Here is a 20,187-nt window from a genome sequence, read left to right on the forward strand (position 1 = left end):
ATGTAGATTGTTGTACATGAAAAAATAAGACACCCCCTGAAAATAAGCCCTAATGCGTCTTTTTTGGAGCAAAAATTAATATAAGTTCTATTCTTATTTTCGGGGAAATATGGTACATATTCTTCTCTACTCTGCTGTTCCTGCCCCCTTTGCTACAGGGAACTCCACAAGAGTTCATTTGTGAATTTGCCTAATCACTAAATTTATTTATTAATATTCACTACACTTTTATCGTCATTTGTGGACATGTGAGAGGAACAGTGAAAAATTTGAATGGTCTGTACACAGGGTCCCAGTTGAGGTTGAACAAGGTGATTCTCTGCTTTCTTGTTTCAGCTCTAATGTTATAAACAAGTGTCCTTTTCACAGTCTATCTAGTACTATGTGTTTTGAAGTTTTGTGCTTATTGGTGATGTGTTGTTTAAAATCACAACTAAGCATAGTGCTGAAGTGCTGTCTAGTATTTTCTAAGTGCAAGAAGGCTGTGATGTAACTTGCAGAGGAAATATGCATGTCTGGTAAGCTTCCTTTAGGCATGGGGTATAGTGTTATTGGCTGTGAATTCAGTGTTGATGAATCAATAACATATATTAAATAAGGTGTCTTTCAAAGAAACACACATAAAACAAAGTTATATATGATTGATTGGTGAAAATGTGATCAGGCTTGTAGGAACATAATCCTGTATTTCCCCTTGGAGAATTGGATCAGTATTTTCTAATTCCAGGTTCACATGACTTTCAAGACCATAACTACTGCGAATAATGAGAACCATTGTATCTTTGTTTGGGATTCTCTGTGAAGAGTATTCACATATATGTAGTTAATTTGGGAGGAGGTTCTAGGGAATACCAGTTAGGGGAGTGGGAAACTGAGACAAAGAGAAGACATCCAAAAAAGGGTGTGTGATTGTGGGTAACTAAAGCTTGAGTTTCCTGGGGCATTCTGGGAGCCAATGTGGACCACACAGATCAGAGTTAGGCAATCTGAAGTGGGGAGGGGAATCCTGCTAGTCTTTAGTTAAGGGCTGTGCTGGGGGAGGAGAGCATTAACCCTTGGAAAGAACCCTCCGGCAATGAGAAGCAGAGATAAGCAGTTTTGAAGTTCAGAGGCTGGTACTAAAATGCCAAGGCCTGAGATTATATAGGTGGGTCAGTGATTTATACTACGAGTACATATATTCACAAATCTTATGTTTATGATCTAAATTTGAAGTCCAGGATCCTGCAAATCAAAACTTTGGCTATCAAAACTCAGGAGATTTTTCTTTATTTTTTATATATTTTACACACAGACACACACACACACACACACACACACACACACACACACGCACACAGAGATAAGTAGATAGATATAGGTAGATATTTTGATATATATTTGGCTATTTATAACTGCTGAAACAATAAAGGGTACAAAGGACATATGCACTAAGTATGTGGGGGTTACATTCTTAAATTTGTATCTCATCTATGGTCCTTTTGCCAAATTTCCCTCCATTTTGCAATGCATTTAAAAATGTTTGTCTTCCAAGCGAATAAAGTACCATGCACAGCACATCTGGTTATGTAGAGTTTACCTTCTGAGTTTGAGAAGTCATTCACCTAGAAACATTACTTTTCCTAAAGAGGAAGGAGTACATTGCCATGGGAGTCTCAGCTACTTTCTTGGCCCTCAGGTGAGAAAACTAATGTGCATGTAACGTAGAAATGTTTTCCGCACTCCATAACTTTTATTCTTTTTTCCCTCCTCTGCCTCATTTCTTCTAGCTTCTTTTCTCATAATCTCCGAGGCTCTCCTGTCTTTTTAAGTCAAGCCAAATTCCAATTCTTTTGGCCTGCTGTCACATTCCAGGTTAAGCACTCAACTTTGTACACTTTTTTTCTCTTATCCCAAGTACATTTTCTTCCTTTTATTTAGCACAACTACAGGCCATGTAGACAAGCAGTTGTCTCTTATCCTTACCTCCCCTGAGTCTTTACTCTGCCAGTTTGCACCAGCAACAAACAAGAAAACACATGGCCAGCCCATGAATAGAACCAGAGGGAGTGACAACAAAGCCTTCACAGTCTGGGTGACTTTTCTGATCTGTTGGCAGGAGAAAGGCAGGGATTTCGTCCTTATAAAGGCTCTATTTGTAGTGAAAGCTTGAGAGCTTTTTTACAAGAATAGAATCCTAATAGATGGAGAGATGGCGCTGAAGCCTCAGGAGAAAATTCACAGCCATTCTGAGAATATATTTCAGTTTTCAAAAATTGTATTACTTAGGGGCCTTGTTTGTCACTGTGCAGCCATTTTACTTCACTTCTCCCATTATAGCTTTCACTTCAGAGCAGGTGAGAGTTATTCATCTTCCACCTCTATTCTTCCTCCCCTGAATCCCTCCTGGCCCTGACAACTCCTACCCCCCTCCCACTTGCAGACCCCTAGGCAGCTATCATTACTACTAGAGATCGGGGCAAGATGTTAAGGTCTCTCACAGAGACAGGAAAACATATTTTCCTATGAGGGACCACCATGTACCCTGATCTTGCCTGGACAGTTTTTTTGACAGTATATCAATATATGCTTTTCTATTTTTTAAATCTATTTTTAAAAATAGCTTTTTGAAAATAAATATAGGTCTACCAATGTAACCTACCATTTCAATCAATAAATATTTTTATAATTATATGATTTCAATGGTTTTTAGTGCCCCTTCTCATTAAGAAGTATCTTGGTTTGATCAGTAAGTATAACTATACTTACTTTACCTGTAGTGAAATGCAATTAAAGGCTCATCTGTAGACAGTTTCCAACAAGACATCAGTTGCTGAATTAATTGTGTTGAAACACGAATTGTTTTATGCCTATACTTGGAAAAGTAATTCAAACTCTTGCTTTAGCTTCTTTGACTGAAAAATAGTAATAAAAATAAAATCTCTATCATAGGATTGTAACCAGGATCAAGTGACACATGCAAGTAAAATGTTCATGTTCTAACTTAAGCACCCAGTTTTATATATTTTTTAACATGCTAGCTATTATTTGTAGAATGTTGGTGCTGGAGTGAAGAAGCAGTCCATCAACATGAATAATAAGACATTACTTTCATTTAAATGCCTTTTTCCTTTATTATAACCTATTCATTTCTTTAATGCTTTTAATTTATTCACATATGTATTCTCTTTAATTCTAATTTCTCTGTTTTGCTCCCTCTAGTTAACTATACTACTGTATTTTTTGTTTGTATATTTTATTTCAAAAGTTGTGTTATTATTTTATGTACATATACTTTATTTCACATAAATGTTATTGTGTCACTTACTTCACTGTTTTTCTGTGGATTTCTTTTTCCTGATCTGTACTAGTAGGATATTGAGTCTGGCTCCAAAACTCTTACTCTAGGGTCTAAACTGGGCTGATTGCATCAAAATTATGTAAGGAGCTTTAGAGAAATGATACTGATACTCACTTAGAACTTCTAAACTCACAACTTCCACTGAACTGGGTGATCTTAAAGTTTTTACCTCATCGAAAATTCTATGCCTCCTCTATGATAACACATTTTTTTCTCTTTTGCTTCTTAAATTTTCTAATGATTCAGCAAGAAAATGAACTTCATTATAAAAATTAACTTTACAAAGGAAAACTCTTTGACATGTTTGTAAGTGCTTGATTATAGTTAATTTTTTTCCTCATAAAACCCCTCGTAAGTAAAAGGAAAAACTGTTAATTAGTATATATATTAACTTAGGCCATAGGATTTTTTTTTTTGAAGAGGTTATAAAATGTTGAGTTCTTAATCAATATTGTCCCCATGTTCTTATAATATTTACAATTGGGCTGAATGTTTATACATCCAGTATTTGTGTACTTATTGAATCAGAAAGTACATGTTGTTTTTCCAGTGCATTACTTCAATTACTAAAAGTTATTTCTTTAAAAAATATATCACAGTTACCAATACGTACTTTCTTATGATTTACTTTTTAGAAATTAAAGTGCCTTTTTCTGTTAATAAACAATAAAATAAAAATAAAGTGCCTTTTTCTGAAGACACTTTTAAAATTTAATCCTTTACATTAGAATAGTGTGTTTTTGTTAAGAAAGAGGAAGCATTTTACTTGAAATGTATTTTATGTTTATGATATGTTAACAGAATATTTACTGATGAGTTTGCATTAATCATTTTTCCAAGCAGCTGCTCTTGAGATGGTAAATTAAGAATAAGGAGGAACTATAACTTCTCTGTGATTAAAGAAAGTGAGAGGAGACTGAGGAAAATGGAGCTGTTTTCAGTCCAATTCCATCCATTATTTATCTTTTCTACGTAAAGGATCACTCCCCTTACAATAAGCCAAGGGTGAGACATCTATTAGAATATTGAGGGGACAAAATAGCAAAATGTATTATGAATGAGAATACACATTTTGGGGAATAGGAGGAATAGGAGGAAGAAACAATTATAATAGTCAACTCTTGGGGGAGTTGGGCCCTATTGTCTTTTGTTGTCATGTCAGAGTATTAGGGGATTGGTACACAGACTTTGGAAGCTCTGATGACGTTTCACGGTGGTATGCTGCTGTGTGAATGAGGTAAGAAGACAAAAGAGGGACAGGTCTTTCCAGAAACTGGCTTTAGTCTGCGTCCTAGGTCATGAGCATTTTTTCTTTAAAACTTTTGGATAGTTCACCCTATAGATGTTGACTTTTCTCTTTTACATTCTTTCATATTCATGTTTTCTCCTACTTATTTATTTTCATATGTAACCTATTTCTGAATTTCATATTTGTGTCATTATTCAGAATATCAATGCATAGCTGCTCAGAGAATTGACTCTGACAATCTACAGAAATCCAGTGAATTAAAACATTCATATTATAGGCATATTTCCAACATGAGTTAAATTTTTTAGTCCCTCCTTTTTTCCTGAGGTTTCTTCTGATATTTTAACAGACATCAATCAACAGAAGTTGAAGTAGGTTATAACTCAGCTGGACAAATCTAAAGTAATTCTGAGTTTTTCTTACTAGTACAAAGGCTGAGGGGGGCTATAAATATTTAGATCTAAATGTGTGAAAAATATTTTACACATGTATTTCAAGAATACAGTGACACACGTTTGAGATAAGCGGTTTACAATTTTCATAGCTTCAAAATGAGAAAATGAGCACTAAGTTAAGTGATTTGGTTCAAGGTTCCAGAAACTTTATCGAATTAATAACCTAATTCTCTACCAATGACAGAAAGCATAGACTCTGCAACTTTTTTGTTCCAACATGACATCTAGGAACCCTGGAGTCTGGAAGCTGACCACGGATTATTTATGTACTTCACAAAGATTTATTGAGTATTCCTTATTTGCAAAGCACTATGTCTGTGCTGACCATGCGCTGGAAAGAGAGGAGATAGAAACATGTGGGGCTTTTGCCAGGCACTTATTCTCTATTTGGGAAAAATAAAACAAAACAGAAATTAAACAAATGCACAACAATTCATTACTTAATGATAACTGTGACAACTGCCATGCAGAAGGCCACAAAGTAGATGTGAGCACATATAACAGAGGTCTTGATCCAGTCTGATGAATAAGGAAAGACTGAATGAGAACTGATGTCTGAACTGCGGTCTGAAAAGAAGCAAAGGTTAGGGACTGGCTAGGCATTTCAGTTAGAGGGAATAGTACTGGGGTAGGTTTCCAGGCAGGAAAGAAAAGGAACAGAGCGAGCTGGATAAATGAAAAGAGGCCAGAGGATTGAAGAAGCAACTGAAGTCAGGAGGTTTAGCTTGAAGTTAGCAAGAAGTAAGACTACCAGACAACGTCTGCATCCCTGGGAAGAATGAGTTACCTGAATCTGTGAGAAGAAAGCAGAGAGTGAATTGAGGGGTCACTGACATTTTGAAAGAAAGAAATTGGTATTTAGAAAAAGGAGGAAACATGCCACTTATTTTACAGATAGTATTTCATTTAAATTTCAAAACAATCACAAAGTAGGTTTTATCCCCCTTTATTTTACATACGAAGAAACTGAGGCTCAGAAAGTGTATATGATTTGTACAAGATTGCACAAAACTAATTTAAAAGATGGTACTTCACTGATGTTCCTTAGGATCCTCCCCTTACCACCACACACACCTTCTTTTGGCAGCCACAGTTCCAAAATATTAGCGGCTAAGAAAACCACTGTATACTTAATACGCTGACAAAACTTGCGGAGGCAACCACATTTACTGAAAAAGTCATCTTGAATTTTGAAGGCAGCACCTCCTTTTATCCTCCTCATTATTAATGTCTTTTGGTCTTCTGTCTACATAATTAGAAATCTTTCTGTGTGAATAAACCAAGGTAATCTATTTTCTATCACCACAGAGATAAACTGCCTTGCTCTCAATTTTAAAACTTTCTGACAGCTTTTAGAGTAATTGGGAAGTGGGCAACTGTTAAGATACTGTAGAATACAAAACCTTTGTGGTGGGTGGGATAGGAGAAAAAGCTTTATAAGCTCAAAATTGATTTTTAACATTTAGAGGTTTTTTCAGGAAATCGGAACATGGGCACTGTTTGCCTATGCCAAATTGTTTTCAAATTGGATGAATTTGTTCAATATGTTCATAAAGGACATTTTGTTCAAAATGGCTAAATGCAAATTAATTGGTCTTTTAACATTAAAACATGACTGCCAGTGAGCAGGTATTTTAAGAGAAACAGTTCTGAGAGATGAAGGTATCAATCACATTTAGTTAGGTTCTCCACTAGAGGGCAAAAAGAACATTTCAACCCAATAGATGCCTTGACAGGCTGGCATTTCAAACCAGCCATGTTTCAGGTTATCTAATTGCCAGTCATCATTCTTAAAATGTACTTGATTTAATCACAAAGTTTTGACTTTTAAATTTCTTCCAGGAAACGGAGAACAATCAATTTTTATATATCTGTCCCTAAGCTCATTTGTTATCACCTCGCTGAAAAAATGTTCACTCTAACGGTTTTTATTTTTTAATTATTTAAAAATGTTTTTAAACATTTTCAGTTACAGTTGACATACAGTATTATATTAGTTTCAGGTGCACAACGGAGTAATTCATTTCAGGTGCACAACAGAGTAATTAGAGTCGTAAGTTACATTTATATAACTTACACGTTATATAAATGAGACATTTGTATAACTACAGACCATACATAGTTATTACAATACTACTGACTATATTCCTTATGCTATACTTTACATCCCCATGACTACCAATTTGCACATCTTAATCTCTTCCCCTTTATCATCCATCCCCCCAAACCCCTTCCCATGTGGCAAGTGTCAAAATGTTCTCTGTATCTGTGTTTGTTTCTGTTTTGGTCTTTCGATTCCACATATAAGTGAACGCATATGGCATTTGTCTTTTTCTGCCTGACTTCCTCCATTCAGCACAATACCCTCTAGGTCTATCCATGTTGTCACAAAATGGCAAGGTTTCATTCTTTTTATGGCTGAGTAATATTCCATTGTATATATGTACATCCATTCATGAACACTCAGATTGCCTTCATACCTTGGCCATTGTAAATAACACTGCAATGAACATATGGATACACATGTTCCTTTGAACTAGTGTTTTGGGGTTTTTTTGGATGAATACCTAGAAGTGGGATTACTGGGTCCTTCTTTTTTTTTTCTTTTTTTTTTTTTTTAAGTATATTTTGTCTGATAGGAGTATTGCTACCCCAGATTTTTGTTTGTTTGTTTTCATTATCACAAAATGCCTTTTTCCATCCCTTTCCTTTCAATCTGTGTGTATCTTCCAATCTGAAGTGAGACTCTTGTAGACAGCCTATGTAAGGGTCTCTTTTTTTTTTTTTAATCCATTCAGCCACCCTATGTCTTTTGATTGGAGCATTTAATCCATTTGCATTTAAATTAATTGTTGATATATATGTAGTTATTGCAATTTTATTACTCATGTTTTGATCTTTTTAAAAATTTTTCTTAAATAAGTCCCTTTAACATGTCTTGTATTACTGGCTTGGTGGTAATGAATTCCTTCAGCTTTTTCCTTTCTGGGAGCTTTTCATCTGTCCTTCAATTCTAAATGATAGAATAATCTTGGTTGGGTAGAATAACCTTGCTTGTAGGTCCTTGCTTTTCATCACTTTGAACATTTTGTGCCAATCCCTTCGGGTCTTCAAAGTTTCTATTGAGAAATCAGCTGACAATCTTATGGGAGCTCCCTTGTAGGTAACTAACTGCTTTTCTCTTGCTGCTTTTAAGATTCTCTCTTTGTCTTTAACCTTTGGCATTTAAATTATGATGTGTCTTGGTGTGGGCCTCTTTGGGTTCATTTTGTTTGGGACTCTGAGCTTCTTGGCTTGTATGTCTGTTTCCTTCAACAGGTTAGGGAAATTGCCCATCATTATTTCTTCAAATAGGTTTTCAATACCTTGCTCTTCTCCTTCTGGTACCCCTATCATGTAAATATTGGTACACTTGATGTTGTCGCAGAGAATCCTTAAACTATCCTCAGTTTTTTTATGTATTTATTTATTTATTTTTACTGTTCTGATTGGTTGTTTTCTGCTACCTTATGTTCCAAATTGCTGATTCAATCCTCTGTTTCATCTAATCGACTGTTGATTTCCTCTAATGTATTCTTTATTTCAGTTATTATAGTCTTCATATCTGACTGGTTCTTTTTTGTTTTATGTCTGCATTTTTATGTTTCCTATCTCTTTGTTGAAGTTCTCACTAAGATCATTAAGTATCCTTATAACCAGTGTTTTGAACTGTGCAGCTGGTAAATTGCTTGTCTCCATTTTGTTTAATTCTTTTTCTGGAGCTTTGTTCTGTTCTATCATTTGGGGCATGTTTCTTTGTCTCTTCATTTTGGGAGCCTCCCTGTGTTTGATTCTATGTATTATGTAGAGCTGCTATGTCTCCCAGTCTTAGTAGAGTGGCCCTATGAAGTAGGTATCCTGTGGGGCCCAGTGGCACAGTCTCTGGTCACCTGAGCCCTTGTATGGATTCTGTGTGCCCTCCTATTGTAGTTGAGACTTCATTGCTGTTTGCACGTCACTGGCAGGGATTGATGCTCAACTGATTAATTGTGAGGACTAACTGTGACTACAGTGGAGGAACCATTGTGCATAGACTTTATAGAGCAGGAGTCACTTTAGCAGGGCTCCAGTGCCTGCTTATTCTGCTCTTTGGGTGTGTCATCTGTGGAAGTGGCCAGGTGGTGTTCCCTCACTGTCTGAAGCTGGCCACTGGGGCCTCCTGGGCGGGACCCAGCCACAGGGAGGGGCCAGTTCAGCCTCCACCTGTGCCCTTCCCAGGGCCACTTGGTATGAGCTACAAAGTGATCCACAGATATCTTCCAACTGTGCTATATGTGGAGGTGCCTGGGAGAGGCTAAGCTTTGAACCAAGGCCAACTGCCAGTAGTGCTGGCTTGGGGCTGCTTAGCAAGGGGTACAGGGCATGCTAAGAATGCTGCTTTTTGGGGTTTGTGAACCATTGAGAGAATTTAGGAAAGTCCACAGCATGAGCCAAGACAGCCTGTTTGTATGGGAAAGTCACTGGATGCAGATTGGGTGGGCCTACAAATTGGGTGAGGCAGGGTCTCAGTGAATCACCATAGTGGGGTAAATGGTGTTCGCCAGGTTGATAAAGACTTAGATATGGCACCTGCCTGCACCTGTGGGCTAAGAGGGGGAAGGGCTCAACAAAGAAACAAAGGCTTCTGCCAGCACTTCTGTCTGGGAGAAAGCTGTCCCTCTAGGTCTTACCCTAAGGCCAGACAATTCAGCCCTTCCTGTATGTCCCTGATACCTTTCAAGGTGCTGCCCCAGCGCTGGAGCTCAGAGAAAGTGAGTCTGTCAGTAAGTCTATGTGCGGGCCCTTTACATGGATCGCCTGGGATTCTGCCATCCTCCATCTCACTCAGCTACAATCTCTGTTGGTTTTCACAGCCATTAGTTATGGGTACTTCTCTTCCTGTCACTGGAACCCTGGACTGGGGAGCATGGTGTAGGGCTGGGACCCCTCACTCCTCAGAGGGGACTTCCACAGCTGAGATAGCCCTCCTGATTTTTAATTGCCATATGTGGGTTTGGTACCAGCCTGTTTCACACCGTCTCCCCTCCTACCAGCCTTGAGGTGGCTTCTTCTGTATATCTTTAGTTGTAGGACTTCTGTTCAGCTAGACTTTAGATGATTCTTTTCTTTTTTTTTTCTTTTTTTAAGATGTTATTGGGGAAGGGGAACAGGACTTTATTGGGGAACAGTGTGTACTTCCAGGACTTTTTTCCAAGTCAAGTTGTTGTCCTTTCAATCTTAGTTGTGGAGGGTGCCATTCAGCTTCAAGTTGTTATTGTTTCAGTCTTAGTTGTGGAGGGCGCAGCTCAGCTCCAGGTCCAGTTGCCGTTGCTAGTTGCAGGGGGCACAGCCCACCATCCCTTGCAGGAGACGAGGAGTCCTCAGCAACCTTGTGGTTGAGAGGACGCACTCCAACCAACTGAGCCATCCGGAGCTCAGTGGCATCTCAGTTCAAGGTGCCGTGTTCAATCTTAGTTGCAGGGGGCACTGCCCACCATCCCTTGTGGGACTCGAGGAATCGAACTGGCAACCTTGTGGTTGAGAGCCCACTGGCCCATGTGGGAATCGAACCGGCAGCCTTCAGAGTTAGGAGCACAGAGCTCCAACTGCCTGAGCCACCGGGCCGGCCCAGGTGATTCTTAATAATGGTTGTTCTTTAGTTTAGTTGTAATTTTGATGTGGTCATAAGAGAATGCAAGCACAGCATTTACCTACTCCACCATCTTCCACTGCAACGGTTTTAATACAACCATGTTAAAAATTAAGAATTTGCTAATTTGAAAGAGAAGTGTGGGAGGAGGCAGGCTGGATAGCATTTTTATTGAGGCAAAGTTGATTTTTAAAACTCTTGTAAAGTAACATGCTGACCTCTCATAATTTATTGACACACATGTGTTTTAAGCATAGAGAAAATAAATCACCATCAGTTTGTACCTTGTGTAGATGGACACATTAAGGAAAAATAAGCTCCTTGTATTTTACAACATTCAGCTGCCACCTGCCCCTTCCCCACTGCATGGTATCTTAGATCTGTTTCCTTAGAAGCAGAGCCTGAGGCAAGGGTTCAGCCTTTTGTGATTTATTGAGGGTGTGCTCTTTGAAAAGCATCCTGTAGAGGAGGGAATGAGTGAGTCCTAATTGGGAAAGAAAGAGCAGCCTAATTCGCAGGGAGGGGACTCCAGAGCATAAATTGCAAACTTATCTCCCATTGAGGCAAAGGAGCTGAACTGTGATAGACCTGATCAGCCAATCATTGGCAGTGGGCCACAATGTGGGGAAGGCTGTGGGCCACAATGTGGGGAAAGGATCAAGTAACTCAACTTTAGGACATTCATCTCAGCTAAGGGCATTGGTCTGTGAAAGGAGGCTGTTGTGGGCCCTGAAATATAATGAAAACCCTGATGGCAGCATTTACCTTTGCAAATTGAGTCATATAATTATACATACATATACATATATATTTATATTTATATATCTAACCTTATTTTAATGCTATTGCTTTTTAAAAAATGTCTTTTCCATGAATTTGAATTTGATTTACATGAAATTGTCATTATTCAATAGTTCTTGACCTTCAAAAACATCAGTTTTATCTGTTTAAAATTCTTGAACCTAATTGTTTGTCTCATTGCTTTAATTTATTTTGTTATCCTTTTATACACTCCATTAAACAAAAGCCATATGTGCCACCATGTGTTATTTACATAGTCAAGGAGTCTCTTACTTTGAAACTTTGGGCAACATTTTCCTGTGTTGCCTTATCTTGTTTAAAGTGAACATTGTTTTATTCCTTTTACTAAAATATGCATGTAAAATTCTTTTAGATTGCTAAATTTGTTGACGTTTACCCTTGTGTGACTGATTGAAGTACAACTCAGACATTTCATTTATAGCTATCAACTAATGATACCCATTTACCCTCATATAAACCATATGTTCCATATGTTCTGTGATTCGAATAGTAATCTGTTTTGTGGAAGAAAGATATGACTGTGGGGTTGCACTCTTTCTCAGGTTATTTAAAAATATTTATTTAGCTCCCACTGGGCACTGAAACCGCTCTTTAACACTTAAAACATTCAAATGAAGTGTAAGTCCACTTCTTGCTCTCAAAGTATTATAGCTCAACCATTGGAAATCTTAAAACTTTGAGACTGTATTATTGGGGATATATGTTTGTTATGGTCGTATCTTCTTCATCTTTGATTTTTTTTTTTTTTTTTACCAGTATATAATTTTTGTGATACATCACTTAACATCTGTTAACTTTCCTGGGTTCTGAGATATGTTTCTTGTAAGTTGGGACAACTGGTTGCAAATTAGTTCGAAAGGGATTAAGGCAGGGCAGGAATTGAAAAATATTTATGAGGTTAAGAGTCTTAATAAGGAGTATCTATTTTCCATTATATGTCATATTGGAATGAAATGGCTAGCACACCTTATATTCTATAGAAGAGAAAGTACGGGGAGAAAACAATTCCACCAACGTTGTTTTTGTGAAGAAAGAGACATTTGGTTTATGATTATACTAGAGTTAGTATGATATTGAAAATGATGCTTTGTCTGTTGTCCTAAGAAGTTAATTGCATCCTTAAAGGATAGCAGAAAGAAAGAGAACAACAAATAGGCTTCCTTGTCAATTCCAATGTCAGTTTCCAGACTTTATTTTGAGGTCTAAAATGATGCTGGAATATGGAGTCTGCTCCATTTTCATTACAACCTGGGAACTGCAATGAAAAAAGTGAGCGTTGAAGTTAATCTCTTTGGGGAGGTGGTTTTCTAGTTGAGAAAGAAGCAACTCTAGATGAAAAACATGAGTAACGCAGGGATGTGATACTTGTTTCCAAAACAGGCTGAACACATAGTGGATGGAAAAAAGTAATTTCATTATGCTGTCACTTAGTGATCTTTGGAAGAGGGAATTCTAACATGTCCCAAGTCTGTGCCTTCTAGGATAGAAGAAACAAGGCCAAGAATAAAATAGTGTAATTTGGGAATTTTCAGCCATATCTTAACAGACCTTTTACAAAGATCAGAGAAGAAAATTCTTGTTTTCTTACTGGTATTAGACAAGTGTTAGACGTACTGGCACTTCGACTCCCATGTACGGATGTTAATGATCAGCAGTTAACAGGAAGTTTTCTGTGGGTTTAAAAGACGATTAACCTAATGCCAACTAAGTATATGATAATACTCAGGGAATACACAGAGTGATGCTGTAAAACGTAATAGTGTTTGTAAAAGTTCATACAAGGAGCAAGTGTCACAGCTAAGAACGGATATTAAGGATGCCAGTTAAGATTTGACGGAGAGTTCATTTTTACTATTGCTGTAAGCTCTGTGTCTGCCTCAGCTGTGGCTGAGTACAACAGACTTTAAAAAGGAAGGTCTTTTTTTTCTTTTCTTTTTTCTAATACAGCATCATTTATCAACCAACAGATTTTTGCTTAAGCATCACAAATTCATTGAATTATCTAAGCAGAAGAGGAACTAGAACTCATCTAGTTAGGGCCCAGATTTTAAAGAAATGGAAACTGAGGTCTAGAGACAAAGTGACTTTCCCCGGGTCACATAGGGAGTTAGTGGTATAAGTGAACTCATGAACCTTTGGGCATCACCAAAAAGAGATGCTGTACGTTTAAATTCTAAAAATAAATATTTAAGCCACTGATGTTGTTTGTTTGTTTGTTTGTTTGTTTTTAATATTGCAGGCTAATGCAGATGAAATCTTTAAGACATATGGATAGGAGTAGCTTGTCTCTATCATTTAAAACAGACTTTTTCCTCATTGCTCATATCATGAACAGCCCTCATTAAGGAAAAACTCAGAGCACTACTCACGTTTTGGCCCAAGGCATAGAATATTCAGCAATGAAATAAGTCAACTAGAGTTTGGTGCACAAGTGCTGGGATATGATGGGCCCTGACCTCCAGCCGCTTGCAGTTTTTTTGGAGAATGAGATAAACTCATATTTAACAGACTTCATTCATTTAATGAGCATTGTCAAGGCTTATTCCTTTGCTTCGTAAGTGGAGTTTATGCATGCAAAACCTTTATATTTCAGCCTCTGGGGACAGATTCTGTCATCCTTCTAGACTAAGACAGATTTATCTGTTATGAACATAGCACTCCGACCTTTCACTTCAGAACACATTATTTTGTGTATATAATCAGATATTCCTGATTATATATAACTAATATCTCTCTCCCACTACCCTAGTCTCCAAGGACAAGGACAATGTCTGTTTGCTCACTGTTACATCGCTAACATCTAGCAAAGTGCTTGGGATATTTGCAGGCACTTAATAAAACAGATCTGTGCTAAATTATTTAGTTATATAACTGCAGTAAAACTTAATTGATTAGGACATTTTGAATATAATTAAATTCAGTTGTGACTAGATAAATACCTGAAAAACATCCATTGCATCAGTTCGTACAAAAGCACTGGCTATGGCCTCAGGACTCCACTATGGTAATATTAGCATCAGTTGAGAGCCCCTTAGAAATGCAGACTCTCAGGCCCCTCCCTCTCCAGACCTTTCATCAGAATCTGAAATTTAGAAGATTCCCTGTGTGCTTCCTATGCACTGGTACATATTGTAAATCAGGGATGAAAAAGTCAAAATATTTTGTTAGGCCAGATCCCTTAAATGAGTGAAGTAAGGTAGATACACAGAGGGTGCCAAAAAAATGTATACACATTTTAAGAGATGTTATCTATACTCAAGCAGTAGTTCACTGTAATTGGAAGTGTCTGGGAGCTGATGGTAACCACTAGGAGCAACTTTTGTAATTGCAGAAGTCAGATGCGACTTGTAGTCATCTTTTGTTGTTGGTATATGTTGAGTATTACAATTAACACAGTTTTTCCCTTTCTTAAAATGTGTATACATTTTTTTGGCACCCTCTGTGTATGTATAAGCTGATAATAGGTCACCTCTGACACTTGGCTTCCTCTTAGTAAGAATGGTGGGGCTGTGCTGACCTGGAGCTCATCAGCTTCATCTGAAAGGGGCAGGCTGCTGCACGATCGAAATGACTGCAGGACTAGTGTTGGAAGACTTTTGAGCAGTTCAAGAGAAAGAAACACCAACCTGCAAGTAGAATCTGTGAACTCCAACACTGACTACGAAATTCAATTGGAAAGCAGAAGAACTGTTGAGGGTCAAAGAGAGCACACATGTGTGAGAGTCCTAGTTCAAAGGTCTCTCGCTTACAAAGTTTCATATAAACGAGGAAACTTGTAGGAATGTAGAAAACACTTTCTCATTGTGCCCTAATACAGACTTCTTTAGTTCTGCACGTCAGAAAACCCTCTTTGTTTTCTCTAGCTATTTCATTCTTTCTTTCTTTCATTAATTTATTCATTCAGTACTTATTTAGTGTCTGCTCTGTCCTAAAGAGGCCCCATGCCGGGTGCAGAAGACTAAAGATGAGTAGCATATCATCCACATGACTTCCCATGGCTGACAGTCTCATAATGACAACCTTGTACTATTATGAAACACAGTATTTTATATAGGTATCGCTACAGTAATTTGTCAGTTCTCTTGAGAGATGTTCTTAAGAAAGTTTCACTCCAGCTTGAGTAGTTCACAAATCTAGGTGGGGAGACAGAAGTAGAAGGTACAGCTGATGTAGGCAAATAGAGTAAAGGATGTTTACAAGAGGATGTGATTCAGAAAAAAAAAGAAAAAATCCCAAAGAAGTGAATTCTGAATAGCATGTGTAGCACCTCTGGCAAATTAAAAATGTTCACATTTCTTACAACACTTCCTCAGCTTCCTAATTTCTGGCAGACAAGAAAACCTACTTCATCTTGTAGGTGTAGGGGAGAGAGTTGTTTCATAAAAGCTAGAGCTTTGAGTTCCATTTCTCAGGTAAATTAAAGAATTAAGTGATTTAAGCACATTTTGCATATTTTCTTTCTTCTTTTTTTTTTCTACCCTGTTTCCCCAAAAATAAGACCTAGCCACACAATCAGCTCTAATGTGTTCTGGAACAAAAATTAATATAAGACCCGGTCTTATAGTAAAATAAGACCAGATATTATATTATATTATATTATATTATATTATATTATATTATATTATATTATATTATATTATATTATATTATATTGCATTATATTACATTAAAGACGTGGTCTTATAGTAAAATAAGGCCAGGTCTTATATTAATTTTTGCTCCAGAAGATGCATTAGAGCTGATTATCTGGCTAGGTCTTATTTTCGGGGAAACAGGGTAGTTACAGGGTTCTCAATTTTCTAGTTGGTTTGAGGGGAATTTTATGTGTCTTTGTCAGATAAGTTAGTGTTACCTTTGGAGAAGCAGTGACATTTATGAGAAAGCCCTATACTGGTAACAAACATTTCACGAGGCTTTATATTACTTTGGTGGCAGCTGTGATCAAGAGTATAATAAAACCAACTGAACATTTTATTCAAATACCACACTGTTGATGATTCCGCAATGGTGAGTGAGCAAAGGTCTAATTAGTCTGTTACAAATATCTGGCCCTGAAGTCTCCATCCAGGATAAGAGTATGTTTTGTTTCATTTCATCTGAGCTTTCCCTTTCATTGATCCTTCTATGTTGAATAATCATCTGACAATAAAATTTTAACTTTTCATTTTATTTTTTGGATGCGAAATAGTCGTTTGTTCTCCAGAATACTTACCACCAAGTAAACAGGCTTGGAGGAGTCTCTGTGTCCTTCAGTATTCACTTACTCTGTCTATATAGATAGCAAGCCAATCACCAATATATAATTTATTTTAATGTTTTATGTTCATTATTTGCATTCTGACTGTAATAGGATTTTCACACCATGTTTTACTTTTCTCCCCACTTAACATCTCTAGCCCTCGTGCATTATAAAATCTTTGCATTCAACAGAGATATCAACATTCAACATTATTTCTGTCCAACATTTCCCAATTTTTCTTCCCTAATCAACAAAATATCAACGGGTCTACTGGATGTTTCTTCTTTCATTCTAGGGAGTAGGGGGGCCTAGAGTCACCCAGAAAAACTTGAGTCTATTCTATTCTCTAAGGCAATGCTTTAATTTAAACCTTCGTTATTCTCTCTCTCTCTGTCTCTCTGTCTCTGTCTCTCTGATTACTTCAATATCCTCCAATGCCCTCCCCCATCCATATTTTTCACTTCAGCCACAGTAACTTTTTTGAAATGAAAGACTGACCACACATAGCCTTTTCTTAGAGTACCTCAATGTCTTCTCACTGCCTAGAGAATGAAGCCCAGACTCCTTATCTGACATATAAACTCCATTGTATTGTGTATTGTGCATGCCCTTTCAGAGTTAGACCAGCCACTCCTGACCAGCTTCTGATCTCTGAAAGGTACGCTCTTGCCTTTATTTTAGTATGTGCCTTTTCCTTTTGCAGAGTGGTACACATTTCTCCCTTCCCCTGTCTCCCGCTCACATCTCCTGAGTATCTTCCCAGCATGTTGCCACTTCACACTTGCTTTGAAAGCACATGGCTCTGCCACTTACTAGGTCTGGACCTTGAATAAGTTATTCTGCCTCTCAATTTTAGTTTTCTCATCTGTAAAACAGGGTAAAATTAGTGCTCACCTTACCAGGTTGTTGTGAAAACTAAATAAACAAATACGTATAATTTATCATGTGAGTACATAATAAATGATTATGACTAAATCCATGAACAAGATCATATTTTATTTAATGATTTTTGGTAAGTTTGAGGATAATAAAAGGCAAACCTATTATGACAAAAGATCTTAAGTAGAAAAAAGCATTCCAAAGCCAAATATAAATGAATTGGGGATTACCAATTAATTAGAATTAATAATTTTCTGTTCTTTTTTGTTAATTAGGATAATTAACACATAGCTTTTGAAATTCAAGATTAAAATAAAATAGACTTAATGAATGAATACCTATATTGAAAAGAAGGAATGGAATGTAAAAGTAGATATCACATAATTACTCAATTGTTTTTCCAGTCTCAGTAAATATTTTACTGGGAGTGTTTCTACCTCTTCAAATTTCAGAATATTTGTCTTATTCTATTTTAGGAGACTAACATAATAGGAAACTTGAAAACTTGCCAGAACAGAGGGAAGTCTGAGGAAATGTGAGGTTGACCTCCCCAACAGCCAGTGTTGGCGTCCCCCTGGGCCACATCTAAATTTCTGGGATCCTCTGAATTGCCCTGGAGGATTAGGAGCTAGTCACTGTTCTGCAATTTATTGATCAATTCAGGACATTATTAAGAGTAAAAGGGAGCCAGTCGTTTCCATAGCCCTGATTTGTTCAGGGCAATAGCAGAAACAGGGACTGTTCATGTCAAATCAGGTATTTTGGTTACCCTAAAGTTGGAGTGAGGCGAGACGGTGAAAAAAGGGGATATAGAGATTTATTACAAATGATTGTTCTCCCTTCTATTTATTTGTGTGTGTGTGTGTTTGTGTGTGTGTCCCTCATTCTATCTCTTTTTCTTGCGTATCTATGACTTTCTTCCATCTTAACAAGTTGAAGTGTATGTGTAGTGTTCAGAAGACCCACGAAATAATTAAAATTCTTATATAAGCAAAAGAAACTCCCTTTTATTAAAGAGTCACTGTGTTGTAAACTACATTATAATAACATCATCTGGTAAGATTGCAATGTTTATGAAGTCCCTGTATATTGAGATTATTATTGTTTGCAGTAATGCACAATGCTTTACATTCCAAGTAAGCCTTTACTGTCTATAGATAAAGTTGCATTAACTGTGGGTCAGAACATGATTTATCTCTTTTGCTTTGGAACTTTTCAATTTTAGGCCTATTGTAGGAGTTGAAAGAAATATAACTTTGTTTCCCCTTTATAATATCTGTTCATGTGGTTTAATAATTCATTCATTCAATAAACATTTAATAACTATTTTGGCTATATGCTAAGCACTGTTGTCTTGGCTATATGCTAAGCACTGTTAGAGTTTATGTGGGACAGAAAAATAAATAAGATGTGGTCCTATGCTCAAAGTATTCACCATCTGCCAAATTTTTTTCTAGGTTAAGAATATCTTCCTTTGTTTTGAATAACAATCAAATTTTAATGTTTATACTTGGTAGACTCTACTATGAACAGTAATAGTATACTTATGTCATATTTTAACTATCTATTCAAATGAAATTTAAATATTTATTTCTCCTCACTTCTACCTCATCACATCCTGGGCATCTTTTCTATGAAGCTGAGTCATCCAATGGTGGCTATTCCTGAACATGAAACTCTTGATTCCAAAGAGGTAAATGTAAGATACAGCTGGAGAGCTAATTATCCATTTCCATGAGGTATTAAGTCATAGAAATAAGCCTCTCTCTCTCTCTCTCTCTCTCTCTCTCTCTCTCTCCATATATATGTATATATACATATATACAAATATAAATATATATATTTATAATTATATATATTTATATATATATATATGAATAAGATTGTGTTTTGTTTTTTTAAAGAAATAATTAACTGGCCCACTCTGTGTTGTTCATAAACCTTTGATAGTTAAATAAGTAAATTTTTGCTGCTTCTTAATGTAGAAGGTGATACCAGAGGCTCCCAGGTGTGTAGCCCCTTGATCACAAACTAATTCCTTCCTTCCTGTTTTGTCTTTGTGATTTCCTCTTTGGATTCACTGTGAAACCACTGTTGTTTCCTTTATCTGGAGGGTCCGTGGATGTCCCATAATACTTATGGTGTCTCTTCTGAGTCAGAGGTCTCAGTATCTCACAGTATCTCAGTTTCTTGACCCCCAAGTGAATTTTGCATATGGCAGGTAGCATACAGGCAAAAACATGCTAGCTCAAACATAGCCTCTAAATTTCCTGCAAATGGTTAGCCACTTTCACATTTTGAGGTGATAGACTATCTATCTATCTATCTAGTCATTATAATTTTTAAAATTATATATATAATTTATATACATTTATATATTATAATTATGTATAATTATAATTACATATTTATGTATAATTATATAATATATGTAATTAAAATTTTAAAAAAAATTTATAAATACTATACCAGAGAGAGAAAAAAATGTGTAAAGAAGTTTTAATTTTATGTTAATTAAGAGCTAGAATAATTGAG

The 20,187-nt window shown here is 36.7% G+C and overlaps 1 protein-coding gene across 22 annotated transcripts in view; it reads left to right on the forward strand.

Annotated features, from left to right (window-relative positions):
* The window catches only part of MLIP (muscular LMNA interacting protein), a 245,069-nt gene that overhangs the window by 216,659 nt on the left and 8,223 nt on the right, over window positions 1-20,187 (forward strand). For 19 of the 22 annotated variants that reach the window (XM_074333100.1, XM_074333101.1, XM_074333093.1 and 16 more), the window contains one exon: window positions 19,292-19,345. The exons of the other annotated variants lie outside the window; for them this stretch is intronic. In XM_074333100.1, the coding sequence (XP_074189201.1) occupies window positions 19,292-19,345 (54 nt within the window). The remainder of the gene's footprint in view (window positions 1-19,291; window positions 19,346-20,187) is intronic. 22 annotated transcript variants of the gene reach the window in all.

The sequence above is a fragment of the Rhinolophus sinicus genome, linkage group LG05 (genome assembly GCF_036562045.2).
Source record: "Rhinolophus sinicus isolate RSC01 linkage group LG05, ASM3656204v1, whole genome shotgun sequence".
Lineage (NCBI taxonomy): Eukaryota > Metazoa > Chordata > Mammalia > Chiroptera > Rhinolophidae > Rhinolophus > Rhinolophus sinicus.